The sequence below is a fragment of the Watersipora subatra genome, chromosome 7, assembly GCF_963576615.1.
Source record: "Watersipora subatra chromosome 7, tzWatSuba1.1, whole genome shotgun sequence".
Taxonomy (NCBI): Eukaryota; Metazoa; Bryozoa; class Gymnolaemata; order Cheilostomatida; family Watersiporidae; genus Watersipora; species Watersipora subatra.
Window position 1 is genome coordinate 53,027,596 of NC_088714.1, and position 24,852 is coordinate 53,052,447.

A 24,852-nucleotide genomic window follows, 5' to 3' on the forward strand; every position below is an offset into this window, starting at 1 on the left:
TGGTAAAACTAATTCCATGAATATCATAGAGTAGTCTGTAAACTTTATAATAGCGACTTAATGCATCTTTGATGAGTGCTGAAAAATCAGACTGCCAATTGTGTCTTATGATACCTTCACATTACTACTACATGGCAACTAACTTGGATGTGGTGTTCTCTTGCAAAAGCATTGATAAGTCACAATGAGAACTACCTTATCAAACATTTTTAGGTTGTGTCATTTATACCTTCTAGATGCTAGGTGCAACCTGGTTTTTACCTGTTATGAATTACCTTGAACTTGGCCTGAGGTGGTGTTATACTAGGTCTATCTGTGTAACACGACTTTATACCCGTCTTTGACAGGGCACTGATACGTAGGCTTAATTGCAACAAGGCCAACCTTGGGGAGGCCAAGCTTGCCTGCCGCTTGTTGCTGGCATGTGGCTGGCAGGGTGGAGTAACTACCGCAATTGACATTCTCTATGAATTCCTCATCATGGACAGGCCTTGGGTGGTAAGTTTAAAGTAGCGTGTAGCCTTAGGTCTCTTCCAGTGTTTCTTCTTTCATGTTCTGTAGAGTTGTTAGCTGGCTGTATTCTAGTCTATTTATATCTGTATACTCTACACTGCAAGTTGATGGTGTTAACAGATATCCTATTCCTTAGCAGTTGAGACTTGTCAGAAAATACAACAGTTTACAGAATAGACTACGTATTTTTAACTAAATAATGCACTATTTTGTTCTTGATGAAACTTCAATTTGGCCCATGAAAATCATTGCTTAGAAATTGATACAACTACTAAGAAGTCTTTGCCTCTGTTGATCTGACTGGCTGGTTGGTTCGTTACACTTTATTTCCCAGTTTCTCTGCTCCACTACAGGTTGGCACATTGCAGGAGTTTTTACAACATTTCTGCATCCGGTATCCAGACATGGAGGAGGGACTCTGTAGAAAGGTTTTCATCAGCTGCCAGGTTGAGATGGTAGCTGTGCGCAACCTGTTGGCATATGTCAACACCAAGTGAGTCATGTGATCACTAAAGTGCCAGTCACTAGTTATTACAACAGCTGTTTACTAAAGTGTTGGCTATATCCATTCTGTTGACACGACTAGTTCAACTTCAATCCCAAGGAAAGATGACGGTGACAGCCATCTGAGGATGCTGTCAGCCGAATGTTTCAAATCAACTCCAAAGAAAATTATAGCAGCATTGTTTTATCTGTTGTAAAGGCTCATACTTTTGTAGGTTTAATGAAAACAAATATTTGTTATTTACCACTAGATAGGAGCGTATATGTTTGTCGGATCGGGTAGTTGTTGTACCAGTGCAGTTGGTGATAGCTAACCCTTCTACGAAGACGATTTCTGGTTGGTTAACTTATGCGCCATTTTTTTATTAGTTTTATTTCATTGAAAAAAAGTATATGACAGTGAGAAATGTAAGAAAACTTAAGAAGAGGTCGGCACCAGTGCAGTGGGAATCTGTTCAATTAGTAGGTTCGGTTACAATGAATTTAATAAATAAGGTAATATAATAAATAAAAAGGTAATTATCTCATCATTGTCATATGAGCAACCCATCATTGGCAATAGTAGTTATAATATACCTGCGTGAGCGTGTGATGAAATGCGTTGAATTTTTTACCTCTACTGGGTAGAGCTTGGCCACCTATTAACGATTCAAGTCTGTCTGCAGTGATCATTTCTGTGACGTCAATTGTCGTACTTTTCAGACTATTAATTGCATCCTCATATAAGCTCCATCTGCTTTATTTAAAAAAAGATAATACAGCAATACATAGGCCGCATCTTCTGTATAGGCCGCAGAACTCATGACGGTGCTTTTTAACGCGGCAGCAACTTTGCTGGTTAAAACGGAACAGTGCCGTTAGGCACTGTTTCGTATTAACCGACGCTTTTTAACCCAATGCCTAACGGAACAGTGCCATTAGGCATTGTTTCGTTTTTTTCTTTTACCTCTGGAGGCGCACTAACTGGAGATTCCGGTTAGTGCGACCCTAGTGGTGAAAGAAAAAACCACAGAATAGCCAGTCTCTATATAAGCTGCATGGCTCAAATTGTCGGAAAAAAAGTAGCGGCTAATAGTCCGAAAAGTACAGTAGTAATTTCACTGTGAATGCCTTCAGACAAATTTAGCAATGCAAAATGGCGTCAAATCAGTTTGGATTTTACCGTTTCTATGATTCGGAGTATGAACAACTCCAAATCCGTTTGAATCATTGAAACCCAGCAATTAATATATAAGAAGAAGAGAGCTTGTTTTATCAGTTGTTATAGTAGCAGCATTTTAGATTGGCCAGTCCCGCTACTATAGTCTTTGCTTGGCTTCTACTTATTTGGTGTGATGTCCGATTCACTTGTACACTTCAATGTTTGCCTTTGATTGCTGCAGGACAGAGACGAGTGAAAAGGTGGCCCGGTGTGTGTTGAGATACCATATGAGAGATCTTTCCGCTCTGATTAACTGTAAAGATACGGAAGACCACTTTGCTTGTCTTTCCTTTTTCTCTGAGCTTCTTCTTATGTTCCCTGGTGGCCATTTTGGACACATGCCCTCTTGTGAAGTGCTACTAACATGGTCAGTTGTAGTTACTATATCTGATGTTCTGTTGGTCATTCTCAGTTTCCTAAGAAATGCGCCTTGTTGCCGTATGGATCTATATAGGCAGAAAGTATTAAGGATTTTCATTAACTGCTGCAGGCATATCGCAGCAGGACTCGCCACTTTATGTCCGGCTCAGGGTCATTGCCATATTTTTTCTTTGCGCTCTCCTTTTGTTAGTTTTAAAACCGCTTTTTTGTAATCGTTAAGAACCATGTTTTTGTTTTTACCATTTTTAAATGTAAAACAATTTGTGTTCTTACAACAGATTCTGACATCATATACAAAATAAAATAATAGTAAGTAAATGCAAAGTAAAGTTGTTATTTTAGCAAATCAGTCTGTCTTTTCTACAATAAATATGTTACATACTGTTTGTTTTGGTCTTTGTTAAGATGTTTGTTTATTTGTAGTAAAATATGTATTATAGTATTCCATTCCTTTACTAAAGTATTACATGAGATGCAACATAGTTTTAATTTGAAGTTATTTATATGTAAGAAAATTCCACAATATTTGCATATAGTTTTTCAAGCAGTCATGTCGGTTTTCACCTCTGATGTCTTCAGTAAGTTTTGTTCATAACCACTACATATCTGAGAACAGCTAATAAGGAGATATCTATGTGTATGTGTCCTACTGTTCAAAACTTGTCTACATGTAGTTGCTTATTACTAAATAACTCGAAGTTGTCTCACCACATATTAAGTATTAGAAAAGAATTATGTCATTAACAGACATTTTAGTTAATGTTTTATTATTTTGGCATAAGAAACCAACTATGAATAAATGTGAAATTTTAGTTGTAGCCGAGTTCAAAATGGTGTGACAGCCACAATTATTAAAATGATTTCTAAATGTAATATATGAGTACACAAATATGTACCGAAAAGATGGTGAGGGTGTCTTTGTGCTATGACGGAAGGCAGGAAAATATAAATTTTACTTCAATCAAAACCCTAAAATAACAAAATTGTTACTCTTTATCAATTTTAACAATCTTCATTCACGCCTCCTTCAATCACTCAGTGACATCTAGCGAGATATTATTGAAGAAGGGCTGACTGAAAGTAGTGTATCTGGATAAAAGGGAGATAAATTTTTGTTAGTATCAGTATAGTACTCCAATTTAGTAGTCTACAAATCTCCCAACAACAATTGGTTCTCTTGGAAATTAGTAATTTTGCTTGTTTCTGTCATTTTCATGTTGGGTGTAACAAGCACTATCTAACTTTTTGAAACAATTTACTATAGTTTTTATCATAAACTGTGGTTATTCTTATTCATTTGGTCAGAAGGGTGTTATAATATTACACTTTCAAAAAAGGATTTCTTTGCTTCATGTCCTGTTTCTTCTTGTATATGTCCGGAAACATATGCTACAATAAACAGATGTTTAGAATGCATGTATGTTTAGTTCTTATTAATACACCGCAGGTATTATAAGTGCTTGAAGTGTGGCTATGACAAACAGGCAAACTCTCTGGTCGACTATCTGGTACAGAGCTGCAGTCAGTCTGTCTCAGTCCTGAGCACAACTCTGCGTACGATTATCACTGTCTCCTTGGACAAGGTTGGCTTTCATCATTCTTATGTCTTAGTTTTTTCTCTTTCACTATTACTATTTACAATGGCAGGCTTTCTGGCATCATAATAATAGACATAACAATAGACATATTAATAATAAACATACTAATAATAAGAATAATTACAGTAAACGTAAAAATGGGAAACTTTATAATAATAAACATCAACAATAATAAATGTAATATTATTGAAAGTTATTGTTGGAGTTTGATAAATTCATTTTGCTCTGCATGAGAAAGATTGCACTTGTAAAATCTGATAAATTATCCCATTTCTTATAAATATTGGTCCATTACCATAATTCAGTTCATAAGGGAAACAGTAGAATCACATGCTATGCTATGTTCTATGGACCTAACACTATTGTGTTATATTTCACTGTTATAAACCGAAACAAAGTTTTTTCAGGTGCCAACAGTTTGAATCTTTGGCAAGTTTGCTATGGTGTTCACACTTGCCATGGTTATCGTGTATGAGTAACACTGTAATTACATTACCATTATATAAAGTGGAGAACTGCAATAAAGTAATTTGTTTTTTGCTACAAATCTACCCTATGCGGATTCAAGTTTATTATTCAAGTTTATTTGAATCAAATGTAATATAATAAAGATATATATTTATTATATATCTATAAATCTCAGTGATTGTCTTTGTTTTTTCATTCCTGTGTCTAGTTGTAGCCATTAAAGTCTAGCGATGAAAAGTCTGCTTTGCAGAGAATCTTAATCCGCGACATTCAAATCACAAACCTACGGACAAGGGCGCCTAACCACTAGGCTAAGCCGTTCTTATCATTTTTAATGCTCTTACATTAAGGTACATTCTTATCAATGATTGGACACGCTAAATATGTACTTTTTATTTATAATTAATATTACATTTTGCTATTGTTTTTTTAGAAAGTTTTTTCATAGCTAATTGTTTGCACCATTACTCATTACCTATTTTTTTAATTGGTTATTTTTAAATGTGCTGTTTCAATTTCAAGTGTGCCGTTACACTCCTATATCCGGTTTCGGTAAATCTTTAAAAGCTAATCACTTTACAATGACAAATGTATTTTATGGTGAAGGAATTGCCTCTGCATTTTCTCTCCATTTGGTCAAACAAAGTATCAGACAAAGGCAATCCTATATCTCAATTTTACGTCAACAGTTTGTCAACGATTTCGGTGTGCATGCGCAGCTCTGACAATTCTGTGAATTTCGGCCGAATAATTCTGTGTTTTTTATTCATTTCGTGTTTTTGGTCAGAATCAACGAAAAAATCATTACGTGTGGCCGTACCTTAAAAGTTGACTTGCAACAAAATTGACATTACAGTTATTTGGTATCAAAAGATTCACCATGTCTTACTCTGTTGTGTTGTAGGTGCAAAATATGTGGAAATGTGATTACAAGCTCTTAAAAACTCAAAAATGAACAGATAATTGCAGCCATCACGAAAACGCCGTAAGTTGGAATCCTATTCCAAAACGGCTCAAATGGGATGTAGTTGAACACGATGGCTTCTGTTTAAACTTTCAAGCAACCTCATTTGTCGAAATAGTTTCACAAATATACTTCATGCAATCAATAAAACCATGTATATTGTCCTTACGCGTCTATTTCATCATCATTGTAATGCTGTCACTTTCAGCACAGATATCTCAAAACGTACCGTAAAAATTAATTTAATTTTTTAAACTTAGCTCGAGAGAGTGCATATCATCCTCTGGTAAACATGACGAGCATGTTGGTCCCCTGTGATAGTCGAAAAGTGCTGCAGAAATTGTTGGCGTTTTTTAGCAGGAAGTATGGGTCACATGATCAGATTACGACTAGACAATTAGACCAAACTGAAGCGAAACTGTAAAGCAGTGAGCATCTAGATTTGATACGGGCTTTTCTGTAGAACCTGAAGTGTTTGTCATAAACTAGTGCTTCGAGACGTTTTATATTGAACCTTTTATTGGCCTTTCATATCACATTATAACATCACGTGTCAGAACAATAACCACGTTGAGTTGAGTATGTTGTCGAAATAAAGGGATTCCAAACTACGGCCTTGTGATGGCTGCAATTAGCGGTTCATTTTTGGGCTTTTAAGAGCTTCTAATCACATTTCCACATATTTTGCACCTACAACATAACAGAGTAAGACATGGTGAATCTTTTGATACCAAATAACTAATGTGAATTTTGTTGCTATTCAACCTTCAAAGATGTTTAAAAGTTTGGAAGCACCAGTCTCATCAGCATTACTATCCACTATAACATATCTATAGACATAACAATAGATGTAACAATAAAGGTAACGATAGACATAACAAAATATGTAACAATAGATGTAGCGATAGACATAACAATAGATGTAACAATAGACATAATGATAGATGTAGCAGTAGACATAACAAAAGACATAACGATAGATGTAGCGGTAGACGTAACAATAGATGTAACGATAGATGTAGCAATAGACGTAACAATAGATGTAGCGATAGGCATAACAATAGATGTAACAATGGTGCAGGCAATCTCATACCTACCATCTTTTGACTTCAGAAACTAAAAAATAATAAATGACGAATCAAAGTGGCATTGTTGGTTTTGTTTAAAAATTTCAAGCCATTTTAAGTCAAAGGACTTAACTTCCACCAGATTAGAAAAAAATTTCAAATTATGTTTTTGAAAAGTAAAAGAATTCCAATGTAGTTTGGCTAGGCCAGAGTGTACTATGTTTATTGTGACCAGTGAGCTTATGGCCAATTGGTATGGTAGGCAAAGGTTCAAATCCTTCCAATTCTGTAACATTTGTTGACTCTGTAGAAACACATCTAGCCAAACTAGTTGAATGTAATGAGTTTGGAAAGATAACTCCAGAATGCACGTACGCTTAATTAGACCTTATTCTTGCCTGTATTACGAGCAATGTTTCACGTAAATTGTATGTTTGTACAACAATCTCGTCTCTTGTTTGTAATTTGATGTTCTGTGACGACAAGCGGTGCTTATTCTGCAGGTCTTACCTCCTTCAACTGCTGATGTTGCCGATGTGTCCCTCAGTTCCATAAATTCTCAGATGTTGGGAGGTCTTCACCTACCCCCTACTCAGACCTATATTTTGCACAATGAGCACATCGGAAGTGGCAAAAAGAAACTATTGGAAGCACCCACTCAGGTGAGAGTGTAGAAGTGGGCTCTTTTAGTATTCTGGGCTCCTAGAGCACATCAATCATGATGGTTTGGGAACAGTTGGAAGAATGTTCTCCCCAACTTTCATTTATATATATATATATATATATATATATATATATATATATATATATATATATATATATATATATATATATATATATATATATATATATATATATATGTATATATGACAAATAAAATATATGTATATCAAACAGGAAAAAAGTTTTATGAGATTTCTATTGATTGTGAGAGCAGAAAAAAATTGTGTTCAAATGAATTATATATACAGTATATATATATACTACAGTACTACTGTATATATAATTAATATAATAATATATATTATATATACTATATGTATTATATATAAATAATATAATAATTTATATGTTATATATAGTTAATATAATAATATATATTGCATACATATATATTATATGTATAATATATATTATACATATAATATATATAGTGGACATATATATATTATATATATTATACATATAATATATATATGTATTATATGTATAATACATATTATATATATATATATATATATTATATATATATTATATAGTGGTTGGTTGGTTCAAATGAGATGCATAATCGCAGGGCTTTGAATTTTGCTTTATGCAAACTGGTTTCCTAGCTTATTCAAACCACAGAATGTACTCTGTAGTAATGTTTTTAATTTATTATTTGATTCAAAATGTTGTCACAAATAAATCACTTTTCTTTGGATAGCAGACGTTTTCTCCCATTTGTGATTTAGATTGTAAAGTTTTTTTTAAATGAGTCACTTCCTCACTAAGGTTGACAACTTCTCAATTATTTGATGACGAGAGAGTAACTATGGATTATGTTGAACCTGATATCACAAATCAGGTTTTCTATAAAATGTTCTATGCACCTGCTCTGCATGCTTGTTGTTGGATGTCAAATACTCTTTGTACCTGTTGCTAAATGTTGTATGCTCGCCTTCCTTGTCGTTAAATGTCAAATACTCTACATGCTTGTTGTTAAATGTCAAAGACTCTAGATGCATGGCACCAAATACCAAATAGATTGTCTCATTCTTGTTCTTCAAAAAGGAGGCAAAGTTTCTCGATAGACAGCATGTTGTGCTGTTGGTGATTCGATGTTGCGAGGTCAAGGCTAGTACATACAACTCGACAGATGCCAAAGAGCTTTTGTCTCGTCTGCTACTAGAGCTTGTCACCCCAGATGTGATCGCTGCGCAGGCACAGTGGCATGAACCTATCACACACGAGAGGTTTGTATCTCAGGCTATTTTTATGGTTTGATTTATTGTTTCACCAGGTAACACCTCACAGTTTACCCAATAGTATGCTACAAGTAGGTCACGCAGCCACAAGTAGGTCACACGTTTTCTCTGATAATAATTTTTAGAAGGGTCTCTCACTGATAGCTTGCTCATAACCAGATTTTCAGCGTAGATAATGTCTATCAGTGCGCGGATGAGATATGGCCTTGAGGATGATGAAAGACATCAGTTCCAGAGAACAACTGTTTTACGAAATATGTATTATCAATCATACTGGTATATTTGTAGTCATTCCTCATGTTACACACTCAATCAGGACCAGAGCCCAGCAAAAAGTGAAAATTTCCAAAATAGAAACTAGTTTTTATAGTATGAGCCAAAATTTTAACTCCGGAACACTTAAACTTCCATAGACATAATAAATGGATACATTGGCGTTTGCTTGATTGACTGTCAGTTTATATTTCAACTTCAGTTTCAGCATTTTAAGCCATAGAAAGTACTTATTTATTCATTAGTATGGATTTGATCTGGCTTGAATAATCATGCTTATGGTCAACTGGGTTCATTGTGAGAAGGAAGTGACATGTTTTTAAATACGAGAGATCTGTGTATTTTATGTATTTTTGTTTTGTATTTTTGTTTATTTTTCATTTTTTAATTAATATTTCTGCTTGTGAAGTACTAATTCGTGAGAGCTGTAAAGGTATTACTCTACATTTATTTGTTGACACTTCAAAGTTATGGTAACTTTTCATCCTGTTTCATTTGTTTTGCATTCCTGACAAGTAAATACAGGTTCTCTGCAGTAGATCAAACATGCTTGTCATACTCTCGCCTAATAATTAGATTTCAAGTGACTACAGGTATGCACGTTCATTTCATTGCTGATGTGGGGAAAACAACAAAAGTAATGAAGGAATTATTCCCTTTGGTTTCAATGTATCTGTTCGTTACCATGATGACACAAGTATAGAATTCAAAAGGAAACCGTTTATTGGTTTTCTTTGATCCAATAGGAGCATAAAGTTGGTGTCTCATTCATTGCTGCCATCAGTATGGTCTCCGCTGCTAGTTGAAGGCTAGGTTTAACAGACTCCACTAACTAACTGCTCAATTAGATTATATATTGACAGGGAACTGGCTATAAGAAGGCAGCTTGATGATCATCCATTCCTCTGGGATCTCCTTGGATATATCTGTTCCTACAAGCCTTGCTTTGTCACCGCCTCTCTTCTCATACGCTGTTACCTCGCCTCCCTGTCTACCTCCTGGTCCAAAGTGTTAGATAGCTCAGCCAGATCCATGCCTCGAGAAATGGAGGCAACGGAAAGGGTCATGGCTTTTCTTGTCAAGGTCTGATTTGTTAAGAATTTTCTGATTGTTACCGTAATGTTGTAGCCCTCCAACTATTGCACCACACAGTACTCATGTTAATGATAGCTAATGTTATACCACAACCATGAGTGCTCTTCTCATATCCCTCTGCTGGGACTATTTTAGGAAATGTTTACATTAAACTTTTTGGATAAGTCTCGCATCAACTCTTGTTTTCTATTGAGGCCTTTCACATGTTTAACCCATTAAACTTAGTCTTGTGTATGCAAGCAAGTCATCTGACCTGAGATCATATTTACAACTATCCGTCAACTGTGAAAGCAGTTCGAATAGCTCAATTGCTTTTGAACTGAAGATCATTTTGAAGCCCCAAGCTTGTAGAACTCAATGAAAAAAACAGTAATCAAGTAATTTTTTTTGCGTTCTGTCAAGAAAATGATGTTTCACTTGATGTTTCACAATGATGTACACTGAGTCTGATGAAGTGTGTATATTTGCTATGAAAAAACATTCAAATAGCGTTACTGTAAAGCTCCTGTTGCTGAGGAGAAGGCGTTCATTAGCTTTGTCAATTTTTGATCCTTCATTACTAAGAATTTCAATCAGTGTGTCATTAGAAACTAATGTTCTGTCTTCAGACTCTTTTTATTTCTCGGTCGGTTAGATGTGTCTTTGGTATTTCGGCGATATCTCCAAAACTAATAGTACAATCAACTTGAAGCTCCGCAATGATAATAACAATGTATTTGGCACAAGGGATCAGAATTTCGTAATCGTATATAAACTAAAAGGACAGAAAAAACAAAGCGAAAATACGAGTCTGAGTTTACACAGGTGTAAGATAAGGCAGAAAAAAATTTCCCCAAATGATGTTGGACCCAGGTTTCCAAGTGTTAAATTTAATAATTTATGTATAAATATATATTAAACAATTACTTTACGCTAAACAATCAAACATTACTTTAAATTGAATTTAAAAATATATATTAAGCAATTTAGTTATGTTATGTTTTAATACAGAATGCCACCTGTTATTCATTAATGACAGATTATATTTATCATCGTGCCTTGCAGCCTCACACAACTGGTAGGCACGGTATTTCTGCCTTTCGAATATGTAGTTGATTCTATTCAATTCAGTTTTCTATCATGGTGTTCTTTCAGGCTGACCTTTTGCCCCGACCTCTGGTCTACATATCAGAGTTGTTCCCTCATATTGCTGCCTATGAGATGAAATTGCTACTAGAAATAGTTTGCAGATGTTTACAGTCCAGCCTACAGAAAGGTCTCAGTCGAGACTCTTTAGGTAAGTGAGACCTGTAGAGGTCTTGAAGAAATTTTCCATAAGGTGGGAGTTGTTCTCTCAATTGCCACTTTTCAATCATTCCACCAGTTTTAAGTGCCAATCATTTTAAGCAGTTTCTAGACTCTGGGTTCTAGTATCCACAATTCACAAAATTTCTTTTTTGATCAGAGATGTATTCACATGAACTGAAGTGTCTACTCTATATGGTGCATTGGAAACCTTCCAGGCCATCTTTAGTTCTATTAGTACCAAAAGATTTACCGTACTTTTCGGACTACATATTCTCATGATATGTAGTTTGAAAGTTAGAATGGCAAATGTTGTTATATATTAAAAACAAATCAATTTTCTGTCAAAAGACTTTTTTTTACTACCCGGGCAACGCCGGGTAGCATAGCTAGTCAGCTTATAAACATTGAGAGATATTGAGAGTTGCCTGCCAATTGCTATTAGCCTGGGACATTGCCTATTGAAAATTTGAGTAAGCTTACTAACAAGAGCTACAACTTTTACGGAGTTAGCTATGACTTTATGTCATGACCTAAAGTGCTAGCTTACTTGCTTCCATATAGCTACATATATTGCCTAGCAAATTGATCAAGCTGTGGCTCAGTAAGGCAGTCGACTGGCAAATGGGAAGTACTGAGAATAAATCTGCTATACAAATCCTTTTTCCCAAGATTTTAATAGCTCTAGCTGAACACGCGTATACACATACACAAAAACTTTGAGAAGTACATATAGATATAGATTAATATATACATGTATATGCCACCTTTTTTGGCAGTCTATAATCATTTTTATTGAAAAAATGTTTCATGTGTGATGCCACAGAAAATATTTCTTTGTTATTACAGATGATGATGACCTAAAGACGATTCAGTCAATAGTTCAGCAGAATATCAGTGAACTGTGTGAGGTTAGCCTCAAGTTCTTTGTAGTCGAGTGATGTCGGGGTGAGGCACTTCTACTGGTCCGAAATGGTTTGAGCCTATGTCAATAATTGGCTAGAAGCGTGTTAGATTGATTTTAATTCATTATTGTTTAGCACATATTTATCTACTAGCTAAGGAATGACTGGAATTTAAGCAGTTTTAAAATAAATTGCACGTAACTGAAATTTATTATGTGTTCTATTGGTGGTGTACATGGATACACAAGTGTTATTGCAATTTACGCTGACACACAGTTATAGTTGTAAGCAATAAACAGAAGAAGTGAAGAGATGAGTTGTACTTTGTCTATTTATACTGTGCAATAGTGTACATAATAAACATTAACAAGAAAAGATAAAAAAAGTATTGAACATTGTTAAAATTTTACGATTGAATAAAAGTGGAAACAGACTTTAAAATATCATGGTTGATGCAATGTTGCTCCGGTGTTTAATACGGGTATTACGGTGCTGACAGCCATGTTGCAACAGTAAGGAGTGTGGTTGGCCGGCAGAAAGTACTTCATGAATGAATAATCAGCCTCAGAGTTCATCAGAGTTCGATATCGTTGTCATGGTGCCCCATGTGTGCATTCCTGTAGTGTTCCACGCAATAATACTGCAAAGATATTAGAAATCAATCAATGTGCTAATTTATGAAAATGGAGACAAATCGCCAAGATCCCAATGGAATGAATGCTTGCCACATGTTGGCCGGCAGCTCAGTGGGCTTAGCTTGTTTACTATTACCCCTATGTACGCACTTAAGGCAAACCAAATTCTCTAAGACACTCTAATCACAATTTTTAACAACAATAAGGTATAGGCAACGGGCCAACAAGTCTGTTGCTTTAGTCTCTCGCATCCAAGCAGCCAGTTCTGGCGCAAGTCACAACAGTAAGTGCCAGTGATATGCCAAACAATCATTTCATCGCATTCTTTCTGCAGACAAGCAAAAATGACTAGTCCCTTTTTCTTCTTAAAACTAGCTGTCACATTGTTCAAACTTAGTCCATACCTCCGAGCATGTTAGAACATAGTTACTATGGCGAACTAGTTTTTTAGTTGCAGTAAAACTTGATTGATTGTCTTAGATAACTTATGTTTGGTTTGCTGCTGCATTGTTAACAGTAATCATAAGCACCTAACAACAACTAGATGTACGCTTTTGCAATGCTTACAGTTTACCTTATGAATGGCTACATAGCAAGATGATCTAAAGCTCAGATGCCAAACTCAAGGCCCGTGGGCCAGTAGTGTCTCTATCATTTAAAGTTGTCCGCGAGAGCTCTTTCAAGTTTTTTATTTTTATAGCCCAATTGTTTCGATTTTAAATACAACCTTTACAAAAATAAAAGACATTTGTATACAAAATGAATAAAAGGTATTTTATTCAAAATGTTAACCACACTTCAATCCAAGTGTCTACCTCGATGAAAGATTTTTAAATGTATTATTTTCAAAAATTAATCAATTTCAGAAAAATATAGGTAATGACATATTTAGTATCCAAAAGTACTGTTTGGACCAATAGCTTTAAAAAATTACATTCATTTATATATAAATTAGTTATTTCAATTTCAGATTGTTTTCTCATTTTTATGTAAAATCATTGGTTTGAGCAAAAAGTTGGAGGTGTTACAAACATTTTACTAGAAGCGTGTACCTGTTGTACACTCTTACCGGTATTACACCATCATATGAATAGATGGCAATGTTACGAGATCAACACCAAAGCCTTTCAGGTCTCTGTGCAAAGGCAAAGACAAACAGGCCATGACAGATTTAGCCAAGCCACACAGCGTTGCTCTCTCAACACCACATTTCAAGGAAGCAAGAAATTGACGGGGAAGGAAAAAGGTGCCAGACGTCTGGTCAGAAAATGCAAATGTATAATTATTGCAAAACTGAATTTAAATGAAATATACTTAAACTAAGATAAAAAATAATGCACAGTGAAACTTCATTATTTCCCTTCTATGTTTATTTTGCCTTTATAATGTTCTGATCATAATCATTGGTTAAAATAGTGAAGGAGATCACAGACAGCACAAAAGAGTATATGGTATACCCTAGGACACTTATACATGTACTTTGCTAGTATTTAGTTTCGTGAGTAGCATACAGAGTAAATTTTCGCTGCAACTCAATTTCGCAACTTTGATGAGTGCGAAAATATAACGATGTGAAAATAAATGCAGTGGAACAAACATAATTATATTCCTCAGGTTCGATTCGCCGGTAAGAAAAATTTTCATTATGGGACTAGTTTATAATTGTGAACCGCAGGTAGAATTGCATGAATGAGATCAATAATGTAATTTGATCGTTTGCTGCCATTTGTTTCTTGGACTACTGTAGAATGGAATTTAATTACGCTGAAAATTTTAACGTTTTTTGTCACAATTTTGCTTGTTTTTATATTGAAGTATTTTAATTTTAACGATCAACCGTATTGTGTATAGGTATTAATTTTAACGCTTTCCCAAACACTCAACCGCTGCTAATAATTGCTGAACATCTTTATTACAGTAATTACAAGTTGTATACAAATACATACATGATACAGCTGCTAGTAATACTACAGCTACAGATACTAGCACAGTGGGTAGTTAATATAACTTCTTCTCTTCCTTTTTATTAGTGTTATTTATCCGAGCTAACTCTTTCTCTACTGCCTCATCTTCTGAATCATTACAAGTTATTGAAGAGGTGTCAGTGGTGAATCCAAACCTTTCCAGGGCCATGCTGATTGTGTAGTACTATAATGAGTGTCAGTGTGTCTTATTTTCTTTCAACACACGGTGCTCACTGCATTGATTGATGTCCCCAACAAACAATAACGCTACTAATGCGTGTGCATTGACATCAAATTCTTATCATAAATCATTATTAATGGAAAAATAATCATAAATAATTGCAAAATAATAACGTAATAAATTTTGACAGTCAAATTATTTTGTTGGTTTATATTTTAATGATGATAGTGGTCGTTAAAAACGTTAAAATAAATGTCGTTATAAAATTCCATTCTACAGTATCAATGAACAAAGCTATTTAATTCCGCGTTTTCACTCGTTCGTTATGATAGTTTAGTTTCGCTCATGAAGTTTTCGCGAGAAGATGACTCCGCGAAAACCCGAAGGTTAGATGAGGCGAATACATAAGTGTCCTAGGGTATGTAAGAACTGCATAGCCTTATGGTAAATGCATGTTTAGAAACATAGTTGCAATCTTCGTGTGTTGAAATCCAGTATGAATTGAGCTTTTCATTCCAAGATTTTAATAGCTATAACTGGACCGACAAGTAACAACGGACGCCAACAAACATTGAGATTTATACTCAAAGATATACTAGCTGGATGCCCGATGTTGAACGGGTAATAAAAAATTTCTTGTACAGAAAATTGACTTTTAACCAACATATTCAACATTTACCATTCTAACCTTTAAATCAAGGTGTTTGTTTATTTCTGTGAACTGTGCTATTTATGTTTCCTGTGTTTATTTCTGTGTAATTCATACCAGACCAGCTTCAGTACCTACTACAGATATGTACTGAATGCAAGTCTTGTTGGCTGTATGAATTTGCGCATTTTTCTTCATTCATGGGCATGCATTTTTCTTCTGGCATGGCTTCACGAATTTTTCTTCGGGTATGGCTGCACACATAAAGCTAGCTGCAGTGTTCAATGTGAAGCCATGAAAGATTAGCATGTATTCCAAGTATGCGCCAAATTTATTCCATGGTATAGCTAATTGGGCAGTGAAGTGTATTGGATAAATAGATGTCCGCAGCGTTAGAGGTTGTGAGTTCAAATCCGGTTCACAGCAAATTTTGCATTTTTAAAACTTGATCGTTATAGCTGGACAGACAGAAGCACTGACATACAGATGGACAAACATTGAGATTTATATATAAACTAAATGAATACCTGGCATTGCCCGAGTAATACAAATCTTTGCACAGAAAATTGGTTTGTATTTAACATATAACAACATTTGCTGTTATAACTTTCAAACTGCATATCATGAGAAAAGGGTTTTGCGTAGTTGAAATAAATTAAGAGTAAAAATAAAAACAACTGTAAAGGTTTTCAAACTTTGTCAAACAACTGTAACTTTTAAACTTCATATCATGAGGAAAATGTTTTGAGCAGGTCAAATAAATTAAATTAAATAAAACAACTGTAAGTGTTTAAATGTAAATATGAAATAATTAGCAAGTAATAGCTAAATTAAGTCTGTTTTGCTACGATTACAAGAAAAGATGATTTGGCAATGATACAATTAATACGAACTGAGAAAATAAAATAAAAATCCTGAATAGGTTGAATTAATAATAACAATTTGTTGCATAGAAGTGTGTGTATATAGAAAAAGGTTACTGTTCCAGTAGCAGATATCCATCAAAACTTTAAATACGACGATACTGGTACCTCTCGATACTGGTACACAAATGTAAAAATGAGATCTCGGACTGTCTTTATCTGACCCAACGGAGAGAGAATGTAAAGGCTATTCCTACTCAAGATACTACAAATGTCCGGGTGAAAAGTATTGGCCTCTACCGATTTTTCATTTAATTCAAACGGAAAGCCGAAAATAGAAGTTTACGAAAAGCCGAAAAAGCATCTTGTTTTGTAGAGTTAACGGAGTTTAAATTAAAAACTCTTAAGAAAATCTACTGAGTTTCATAGAGTTAATAGAGTTTTGATTATTATGTCATTTAGCATATAAATCAGAAAAAAGGTGTATAGCGTATATAGTAAGGCTTTTGAATCGTAAGAGCCTGGGCAGTCTCGTAGATACAGAATTGGATTGTAGACCTGTGGTTGCAATCTTCGTGAGTTGGATTCCAGCAGAAAGGGAAATTTTAATAGCTATAGCCTGACAGACTGACAGATATTCAAACAGATGATGAAAGACTTTGAGATTTATATATATAATGTATATAGATATAAAATATATATACACACAAGTAATTTGCAATGAAGGTCAATGATAATTCGTATTTTGAATGTTAAAGTTTTTCAAGTTTCAAAGAATAGGCATGAATAATTGAAGTACAATTTTTATTGTTAATTCAAGCTAAATCATTTATTTATTATTTTGTAGATTATCATTTTAAAACAGTCCTGCATACAGTTCTTTACTTTATTGACTTGACAAATTCAATTCTCAATTTGAAATGGCGACAGTTACCAGTGTTGCCATGAATATATAGCAAGTAAATGTACTATACCTGATATGCTGGTATACAGAACCTGGTAGCTTGCTCACGGCAAATATCACAAGATGCAGGGAGGTTCAGCATTGGATCTATTGTGATTTGCACCTGTTCAAACATAGGTTTTAAAACATAAATATATGATGGGCAAGACCATTGTTGAACCAGGTAGTTGTGATAGGCCTAAGTCAAACAAGCGCGAACCCGTAAATCTGCAATCTTAACCTTTGTTGGACTGCAAATGAGTGTGCCGAAAGGCTATTACAGCACTCACGTAAGGCATTCCAGTTGAAATAATCAAAAAATTTGAATGATTTTTACTAGTTTTTTTTGTTTGAAAAGATACACAATGCACTATTTTGAATCTCCACATGTAAAAACAAGACACTAAATATCACAGTAATTTGCCATCAAGAAGTTTAGACATCATTAAATGACACTGCACCAATTAATCATGATGAAACATTCTGCTTTATTTTAGCCGGGGATATTCAGTTCGAGATATGTAATAAAGAACTCGACGTTGGTTCCACCATTTTAATACATGGTTGCTGCCAGCAATATTTGTTGGAAATGGTGAACAGTCAGGAACACCTGAATGTAGATAGGTTAATAGAACTCATAATTCATTGTCAAGTCACTGCATATCGAAACAGTTAAAGGCTGACTTGCAACAAAATTCACATTACAGTTATTTGGTACCAAAATATTCACCATGTCTCACTCTGCTGCGTTGTAGGTGCTAAGTATGTAGAAATGTGATTACAAGCTTTTAAAAGCTCAAAAGCGAACAGTTTATTGCAGCCGTCACGAAAACGCAGTAGATCGACATCCCTTTCCAAAACAGCTCAAATGGGACGTAGTTGAACACGATGGTTTCTGTTTACACTTTCATTCAACCTCATTCGTCGAAATATTTTCACAATTATACTTCACGCATTCAATAAAACCATGGCTATTGCCCTTACGCATCTGTTTCATCATCATTGTATTGCTGTCACTTTGAGCACTGATATCTCAAAACTTACCATAAAAATTCGTTTAATTTTTTAACCTTAGCTTGAAGAATAGCATATCATCCTCTGATAAACATGAGGAGCCTGTTGATCACGTGTGATAGTAGAAAAATGCTTCAGAAATTATTTGCGCTGTTTGGTAGGAAGTATGGGACACATGATCAGATTACGACTAGATGATTACCCTAGGACACTTAAGTATTCGCGGCATCTAACTTTCGCGTTTTCGCGGAGTCATCATCACGCGAAAAATTCATGCGCGAAACTAAACTATCATAACGAACTAGCGAAAATTCGAAATTAAATAGCTATGTTCTACACAGGCCTGTATTCACTGGTTGCAAGTTGGGGGGCTAATGTTAGACGACTAGTTATGAACATCTGGGGTGTGGAGAAGGAGGGGGGGTGCTGTAAGCTCCCAACAGGTTTCTCTTATGTAAGGCCTCAGCCGGGCCTCTCACGTGAAGTTTTAAAAATTTTTATTGGCAAGTATCAACATTTTTCTATTTTTTGAGATTTGCTTTGTTTTAGCTGATGTGACTGACAAAACGTTTTAAAATTAAAACAGGCAAAACTTGTATGCAGTTAAAAAGCTCAGAAAGAAGACATCTTTTTCTTTTAAGCGTTTTAACAAAGATCATTTTTGCCGATTTTATTTCAAGTTCATTAAGTAGGATATGGGCAAGCAGATGTTTGCTAAAACTTGATATTTTGCAAACCTTTATAAAAGTCGTTAACAAGAATATTTTGCCGCTGATGAAGATAATAATGACGCCTAAGAACTACTAAAAGTTGATGTTTGTATCTATGGCTTCGAATAAAGTGATATTCTACAGCGATAAAAACGTTTCTATAGCCGTTGGACTATGAAATTCCTAAAAAGTTGGGGCGTCTTAGCCGGCCAGCTGTCCAAGGGAATACGGCCCTGTAGTTCATTGATATCCACAACAAAATCGTGATATTAGAAATGCAGATAATTTTGTGTGTGATTGAGCTCATTGGGAAATTTCTAGTAAATTCGTTAATACACCGAATGAGCAGCATGGCAAAGCAAATTAAGATAACAAGTTTTTTTGGAAAAGCCAAGACAAACGAAGAAGATGATGATATCAGTTTAGTCACCGAATTTGTAACTGATGAGGATGAAAGTCTGGTAGGTGAAGTCATACAATTAAATAATACTTATTGTAGTGATGAATTTTACTGCCAACCAAAAACGATAACAACCCTCACCAGGTCCAACCATGTTATACAGTTCTGGTTGTGATGTTGGTTGTTATCTATTTTCTTTTTTATGAGACATGTACTGTATTTGATTTTTTTTAAATTTGAAATATTGTGAACTCAAAACGTGCCATGGCCATCGCTTGCTATAAATACTTGAGATCTAATATTGGTACCATATCGATCACGACGGAAAGGACCGAGACGTCATTGATAGTCCAAGAAACAAATGGCAGCAAGCGATCACGTTGAATTATCGATTTCTGCCATACATTTATACCTGCGGGTTACAAATACAAACTAGTCGCAAATATAAAAACTTTTTTTACTAGAGGACCGGACCTGAGGAATCTAATTTGTTTGTTCCACTGTATTTATTTTCACATCACTATATTTTCGCACTCATCAGAGCTGCGAAATTAAGTTGCAGCGAAATTTTACTCTGTGTGCTACTCACGAAACTAAATACTAGCGAAATATAAGTGTCCTAGGGTAGACCAAACTGAAACAAAACTGTAAAGTAGTGAGCATCTATACTTGATATGGGCTTTTCGGTAAAACTTGAAGTGTTTGGCATAAACTAATGCTACGAGACATTTTATATTGAGCCTTTTATTGACCTTACAATTCCCGTGATAACATCACGTGTCGAAGCGATGATCAAAATGCTTGAGAAAAATATAAAATAAAAAAATTCCACACTACGGCCTTTTCGTGATGGCTGCGATAAACTGTTCACTTTTAGCTTTTAGGAGCTTGTAATCACATTTCCACATATTTTGCACCTACAACACAGCCGAGTAAGACATGGTGAATCTTTTGATATTAAATAACTGTAGTGTGAATTTTGTTGCAAGTCAACCTTTAAAGAAGCTATGTGAGAAGGCATGCTTTTGGAGTTCTCTTGGAGTCCAAAAGATTAACATCGCATGATTAACAATATTTAGCAGCTCAAAAAGGACATGCTGTGCATATACTGTGTATACACTGTGTATATACTGTGCATATACTGTAGATATACTAGGGTTGTGTTGGGTTTAACACCTCAGCATAGTGGCATCCTAACAGACACACCGTAAAACCTTTGTTTGAATGCCATGGTGTTCTATTTTTCAACCCTTCTTTTATGATGGCGTTTAATTAAAGGTGACCTTCAATAAAAGGTGCCGTTCAAATACAGGTTTTCCGATATTTGCTTAAAAACCTTGTCATACAGTTAGGACTACTTGTTCTTATGTAACTACATGTTTATGACGGCGGGATCTACATGTGATACAGGCTTACCCAACTTCCGACCACAACTTAGTAGGCCATGGATAAGGATAGCTGAGTAATTTTTTGTCTACCTGAGTGGTAATCACATACCCTACACAGTGATACTAGTCAATGATGTGAAAATTCATGAATTCGCAGGCAGATGGTCAAAATCAGCGATTAATTAGAGTTGTTAGTGTTTTTAAAGAAAATAACTACTACCTAAATTTAAAAACTAGTCGCCAGGCCTAGGTCAGTAAACATAGTTGAGTTCCAAACTCTTTTGTAATCCTATCTGGAAGTTTGAGTTGCACCCTTTATCAAAACATTAAAGTTCTTAACAAAACTATTCAAGGTTGTCACCATTTTTTCAGAATTCAGCTTAGCGTCGTCATCTCAAAAGTTGCCCTTGCTGTTTTTTTAATAAAAGCCATCTAACAACTTATAATACTGAAATTGATGACATTGTCAATGATGATTCTGATTTAGAAATAATGGTACAAATATGATTTGATTTGCAGATACGTTTACATTTAGAATAGAAAAGTGAACTAGAAAGTTAACCACATGCTATACGCATGTGAAGGCTTTGCATTCTATTGCTAGCCAGATTTACAGATTAATTTATTAATTAAATTTAGCAATATCTTCCTCCAGGAATAGTCTGCGAAAATGCATGAAAAGACAACTTCTGTGAAATGTAACTCCATTAATAATATTGCCCTGTATGGTAACCTACTAGTACCTATACTATTATTGCATGGAGAACCCTGTGGTGCCCACGTAAGAAAAAAAACTTCGGGCACTTCACGAGCAAGCTGCCAGCTAGATGTCCCCTTAGCTGTAGCCTTGCGAGCAGAGCAATTTATGAAAAGACGAAAAAGGAGCTACCACATCTCTTTCGTTTATTTATAAGCTATAAGTATTTATAAGCGGGTCTCCTTGTTAATGCACAGCTAAATATTTGTCTTTTCCAGCGAGCAACTTTATTAAGATACCAATTCAAATTATTGGTACATATACCAACTAGCTGTACCACCGGCGTTGCCCAGGTAATAAAAAGGTCTTTGGACAGAAATGTGATTTGTATTTAACATATAACAACGTTTCCTATTTTTACTTTCCCAAACTACATATCATGAGAGAAGTGTTTTGTGTAGTTGAAATAATTTAAAAGAAAATAAAAACAACTCTAAGGTTTTCAAACTTTGTCAAACAATTGTACCTTTCAAGCTAGTAGCTTGGCATATTGCCAATAGATAATTCCACTAAGGTAGTTAATAAGGCTAGGCTTCCAATGACGGTAAGCCATGACTTTGCGTCTGCATTGTTGTCCAACTCCGCTGTTCTAATAATAGCTATAGCTGGAAAACCAACAGATATACGACGAAACACGGACATACTTTGAGAAATATGTATATGGAAAACTTGAGCCCCTAAGCAATTTGGAATCCAAATATAAAAAATTTGCACGCGGCAAAAAGGGGTGCTGAAAACTGGAATGAAAATTTGAATAGCTATTGCAAATCTGCCCACATCACTTAAAAAAGCTATATTGAAACCTTGAGTACTTAAGAAACAGCCAGATATGAATTTTACTTTTGATAAAACTTCAACATTTTAATTCATTCTATTTATAGTTGCGCACTCATGCACTCCAAAAAACAACAGTTCAAGATGTTCATTTAATAGCGCTAAGCCAACCTGTCCATGCAGCACATTCCGGGTAATAACTGCTCCATGGGCGTCGTTTCGTGTTGTGAACTGCGCTTCTCCTGTACCTGCAACAGCAGACGATTGGTTCAAAAAACTATCCAACTAGCTTTATACAATCGTCAGAACAAGGTCATTCAACAATGCGATTGTGATAGTGTGCCGCTTGCCCATTTCCGCAAAAAGGCTTCTTAGTAAAATTACCTGTTAATATTTGGTAGAAGCTTAACCCATTTGAGGAATACTCAAATTTTTGAATTACTGTTCAAAAAATTTAGGATTATAAATTTTCAGGATTCTTTGAGGAAAAATTTTTTCCGTTTTCCTTTATCAAATGATTCCCTTGTTGCTGTTATATTATCAAGCAAGCAAACTAAACAAGTACCAAAATGCAACAATCAACATAACTGAAATGGTAAAAAATTGTGGATACTTTAATCATACTAGTAACCATATCAATTATTAGTATGACAAGTCTAATAGAATATATTATAAACTAGATATTCCACTGTCATACAGCCCACGACCAAAGTGATATTGGAAAAAAGAAAGGGTACTGATGGTTGAGAAATGCAATATTAGCAGTCAAATAGCACTGTAGTGCAATAGGATAAATGCAATGGTAGCTGTAATGTACTGGGTGTGGGTGTTATTATATACAACAAATAGCAATAATGAAAAGAAAAGATTATATGTTTATATCTATCCCCCTGCAATAGGAGAAATGCAATATTGGCCAATATTAAAAGTAAAATTCACTGATATTATTAGAATAACCAATATTATTAATATAGTAATAATATAAAACCAATGCACAATTTTGTTTACATTTCAAAACGTCATAGCTAATAATATCAAGAAGTTGTGATATTTATATAGATTTTTAGAAAATCTGTACTACGTAGTCATTGTTCTGTAGTCATCCAAACTTATAATTAACTATCGTAATAACTTCATAAAAATCGTCGTCATATTCATATCATCGTCATTTCCTTTACTTACACTGCGTTGGACATCAGTTAGAATACCAAAGTACGCAAAAGTGTCTAAAATGTCAGTTACTTTGAACTCGGCAAAATTGAAACGATTTCAGTACTTCTGTGTTAATTACAGAAACCTTCGGCAATTTGACAATGCTATAGACTGGTGAAATGTGCACGTTATTTTTTTCGTGAAATGCGCATGACTTAATCGTTCTATTCTCTGTCGCTCGGCATTTTAATTTCCGATCTTTAACTTTGATAAAAGTGAGGCTTAGCAAGTTTTGATAACGATTTTTGGCCAAATAAATCTGTCTATTTATGTATAATCCGATCAGATGGGTTAGTTTTAGGAATTTGCGGTACTCTTTCAAAGGCTTGGTAATATATTTAAATAGGTTTATATGCGTTTTGTATCATTATTATACTTAAACGACTTCACAGAAAAATAGTTAAATTTGTTGATGAGATTTCATTACAAGGGTTTGGTGACAGCCGTAAACGGATAATTTTTTCGGGAGTTGTGTGCACATGTGCATTTATCATAAATATCCCAACCAATCGCTCCGCTCGTGTTTGGTCGTGGGATTACCAATAAACTTTGGTAGTTTAATGGTTTTATTGAAACCCGAAAGATGAACTCTCATTGATAAAAAATTAGCAAAATGTTTTTTAAAAAATTATAGCTGACCCATTAGGCACTGCGCTGGAAGTGAGCATTTCCTTTAAGTTATTCTTCCTATTCTCTCGTCAATTTTATTTATTTTCCATCTATCAGTTTATCCCATATGAAGTATACGTTTATGTACTTGTACTAATGACAGAACCCATACAATGGCGATTTATTGTATAAATATAGCCCTTTATGTTATTTAAACCCAAAGTGATGAAAAATTGTGATTTCTAAGAGAAAAACAAATACATTTGTGATACGTCTAAGTATTTTCAATGAGTTTTACAGAAATAAAAAGCAGCAGAGCAAAGTATCGGAAATCTAAAGTATTTCGTGATTTTTGGTATGGAGTGATATATTTTTGGTATGACGGTGCCCCGGTTACCACTACTAGCACACAACTAACAAAGCCCATGGCAAATAGTAATAAAAACACAGCACAAAGTTTTAAATCAAAAAATTTTCAAGTTCCAACTTACATAAGGTAAAATGTTTTGTGCACTAGCTTTTATTTGCTCAGC

At 34.7% G+C, this 24,852-nt stretch overlaps 2 protein-coding genes across 4 annotated transcripts in view; one reads left to right on the forward strand and one right to left on the reverse strand.

The window, feature by feature from the left end:
* LOC137401114 (integrator complex subunit 5-like) overlaps nt 1-12,427 on the forward strand; it is a 74,544-nt gene extending 62,117 nt beyond the window's left edge. Inside the window, exons 11-19 of one of the 2 annotated variants that reach the window (XM_068087481.1) lie at nt 348-498; nt 867-1,006; nt 2,400-2,585; nt 4,047-4,195; nt 7,207-7,358; nt 8,470-8,651; nt 9,800-10,019; nt 11,166-11,307; nt 12,165-12,427. In XM_068087481.1, coding sequence (XP_067943582.1) covers nt 348-498; nt 867-1,006; nt 2,400-2,585; nt 4,047-4,195; nt 7,207-7,358; nt 8,470-8,651; nt 9,800-10,019; nt 11,166-11,307; nt 12,165-12,256 — 1,414 coding nt within the window. In that variant the 3' untranslated portion in view covers nt 12,257-12,427. Of the gene's footprint in view, nt 1-347; nt 499-866; nt 1,007-2,399; nt 2,586-4,046; nt 4,196-7,199; nt 7,359-8,469; nt 8,652-9,799; nt 10,020-11,165; nt 11,308-12,164 lie in introns of both variants that reach the window. The other variant, XM_068087480.1, reaches the window with a different exon arrangement.
* Nucleotides 12,428-12,510: 83 nt separating this feature from the next.
* The window catches only part of LOC137401116 (uncharacterized), a 29,711-nt gene continuing 17,369 nt past the window's right edge, over nt 12,511-24,852 (reverse strand). Inside the window, exons 7-9 of one of the 2 annotated variants that reach the window (XR_010979289.1) lie at nt 22,670-22,746; nt 17,487-17,579; nt 12,511-12,860 (exon numbers count right to left, since the gene is read on the reverse strand). Coding sequence is in view for 1 of the 2 variants with exons in the window: in XM_068087483.1 (XP_067943584.1) it covers nt 12,795-12,860; nt 17,487-17,579; nt 22,670-22,746 (236 nt within the window). In the remaining variant the exon portion in view is untranslated. The remainder of the gene's footprint in view (nt 12,861-17,486; nt 17,580-22,669; nt 22,747-24,852) is intronic. The other variant, XM_068087483.1, reaches the window with a different exon arrangement.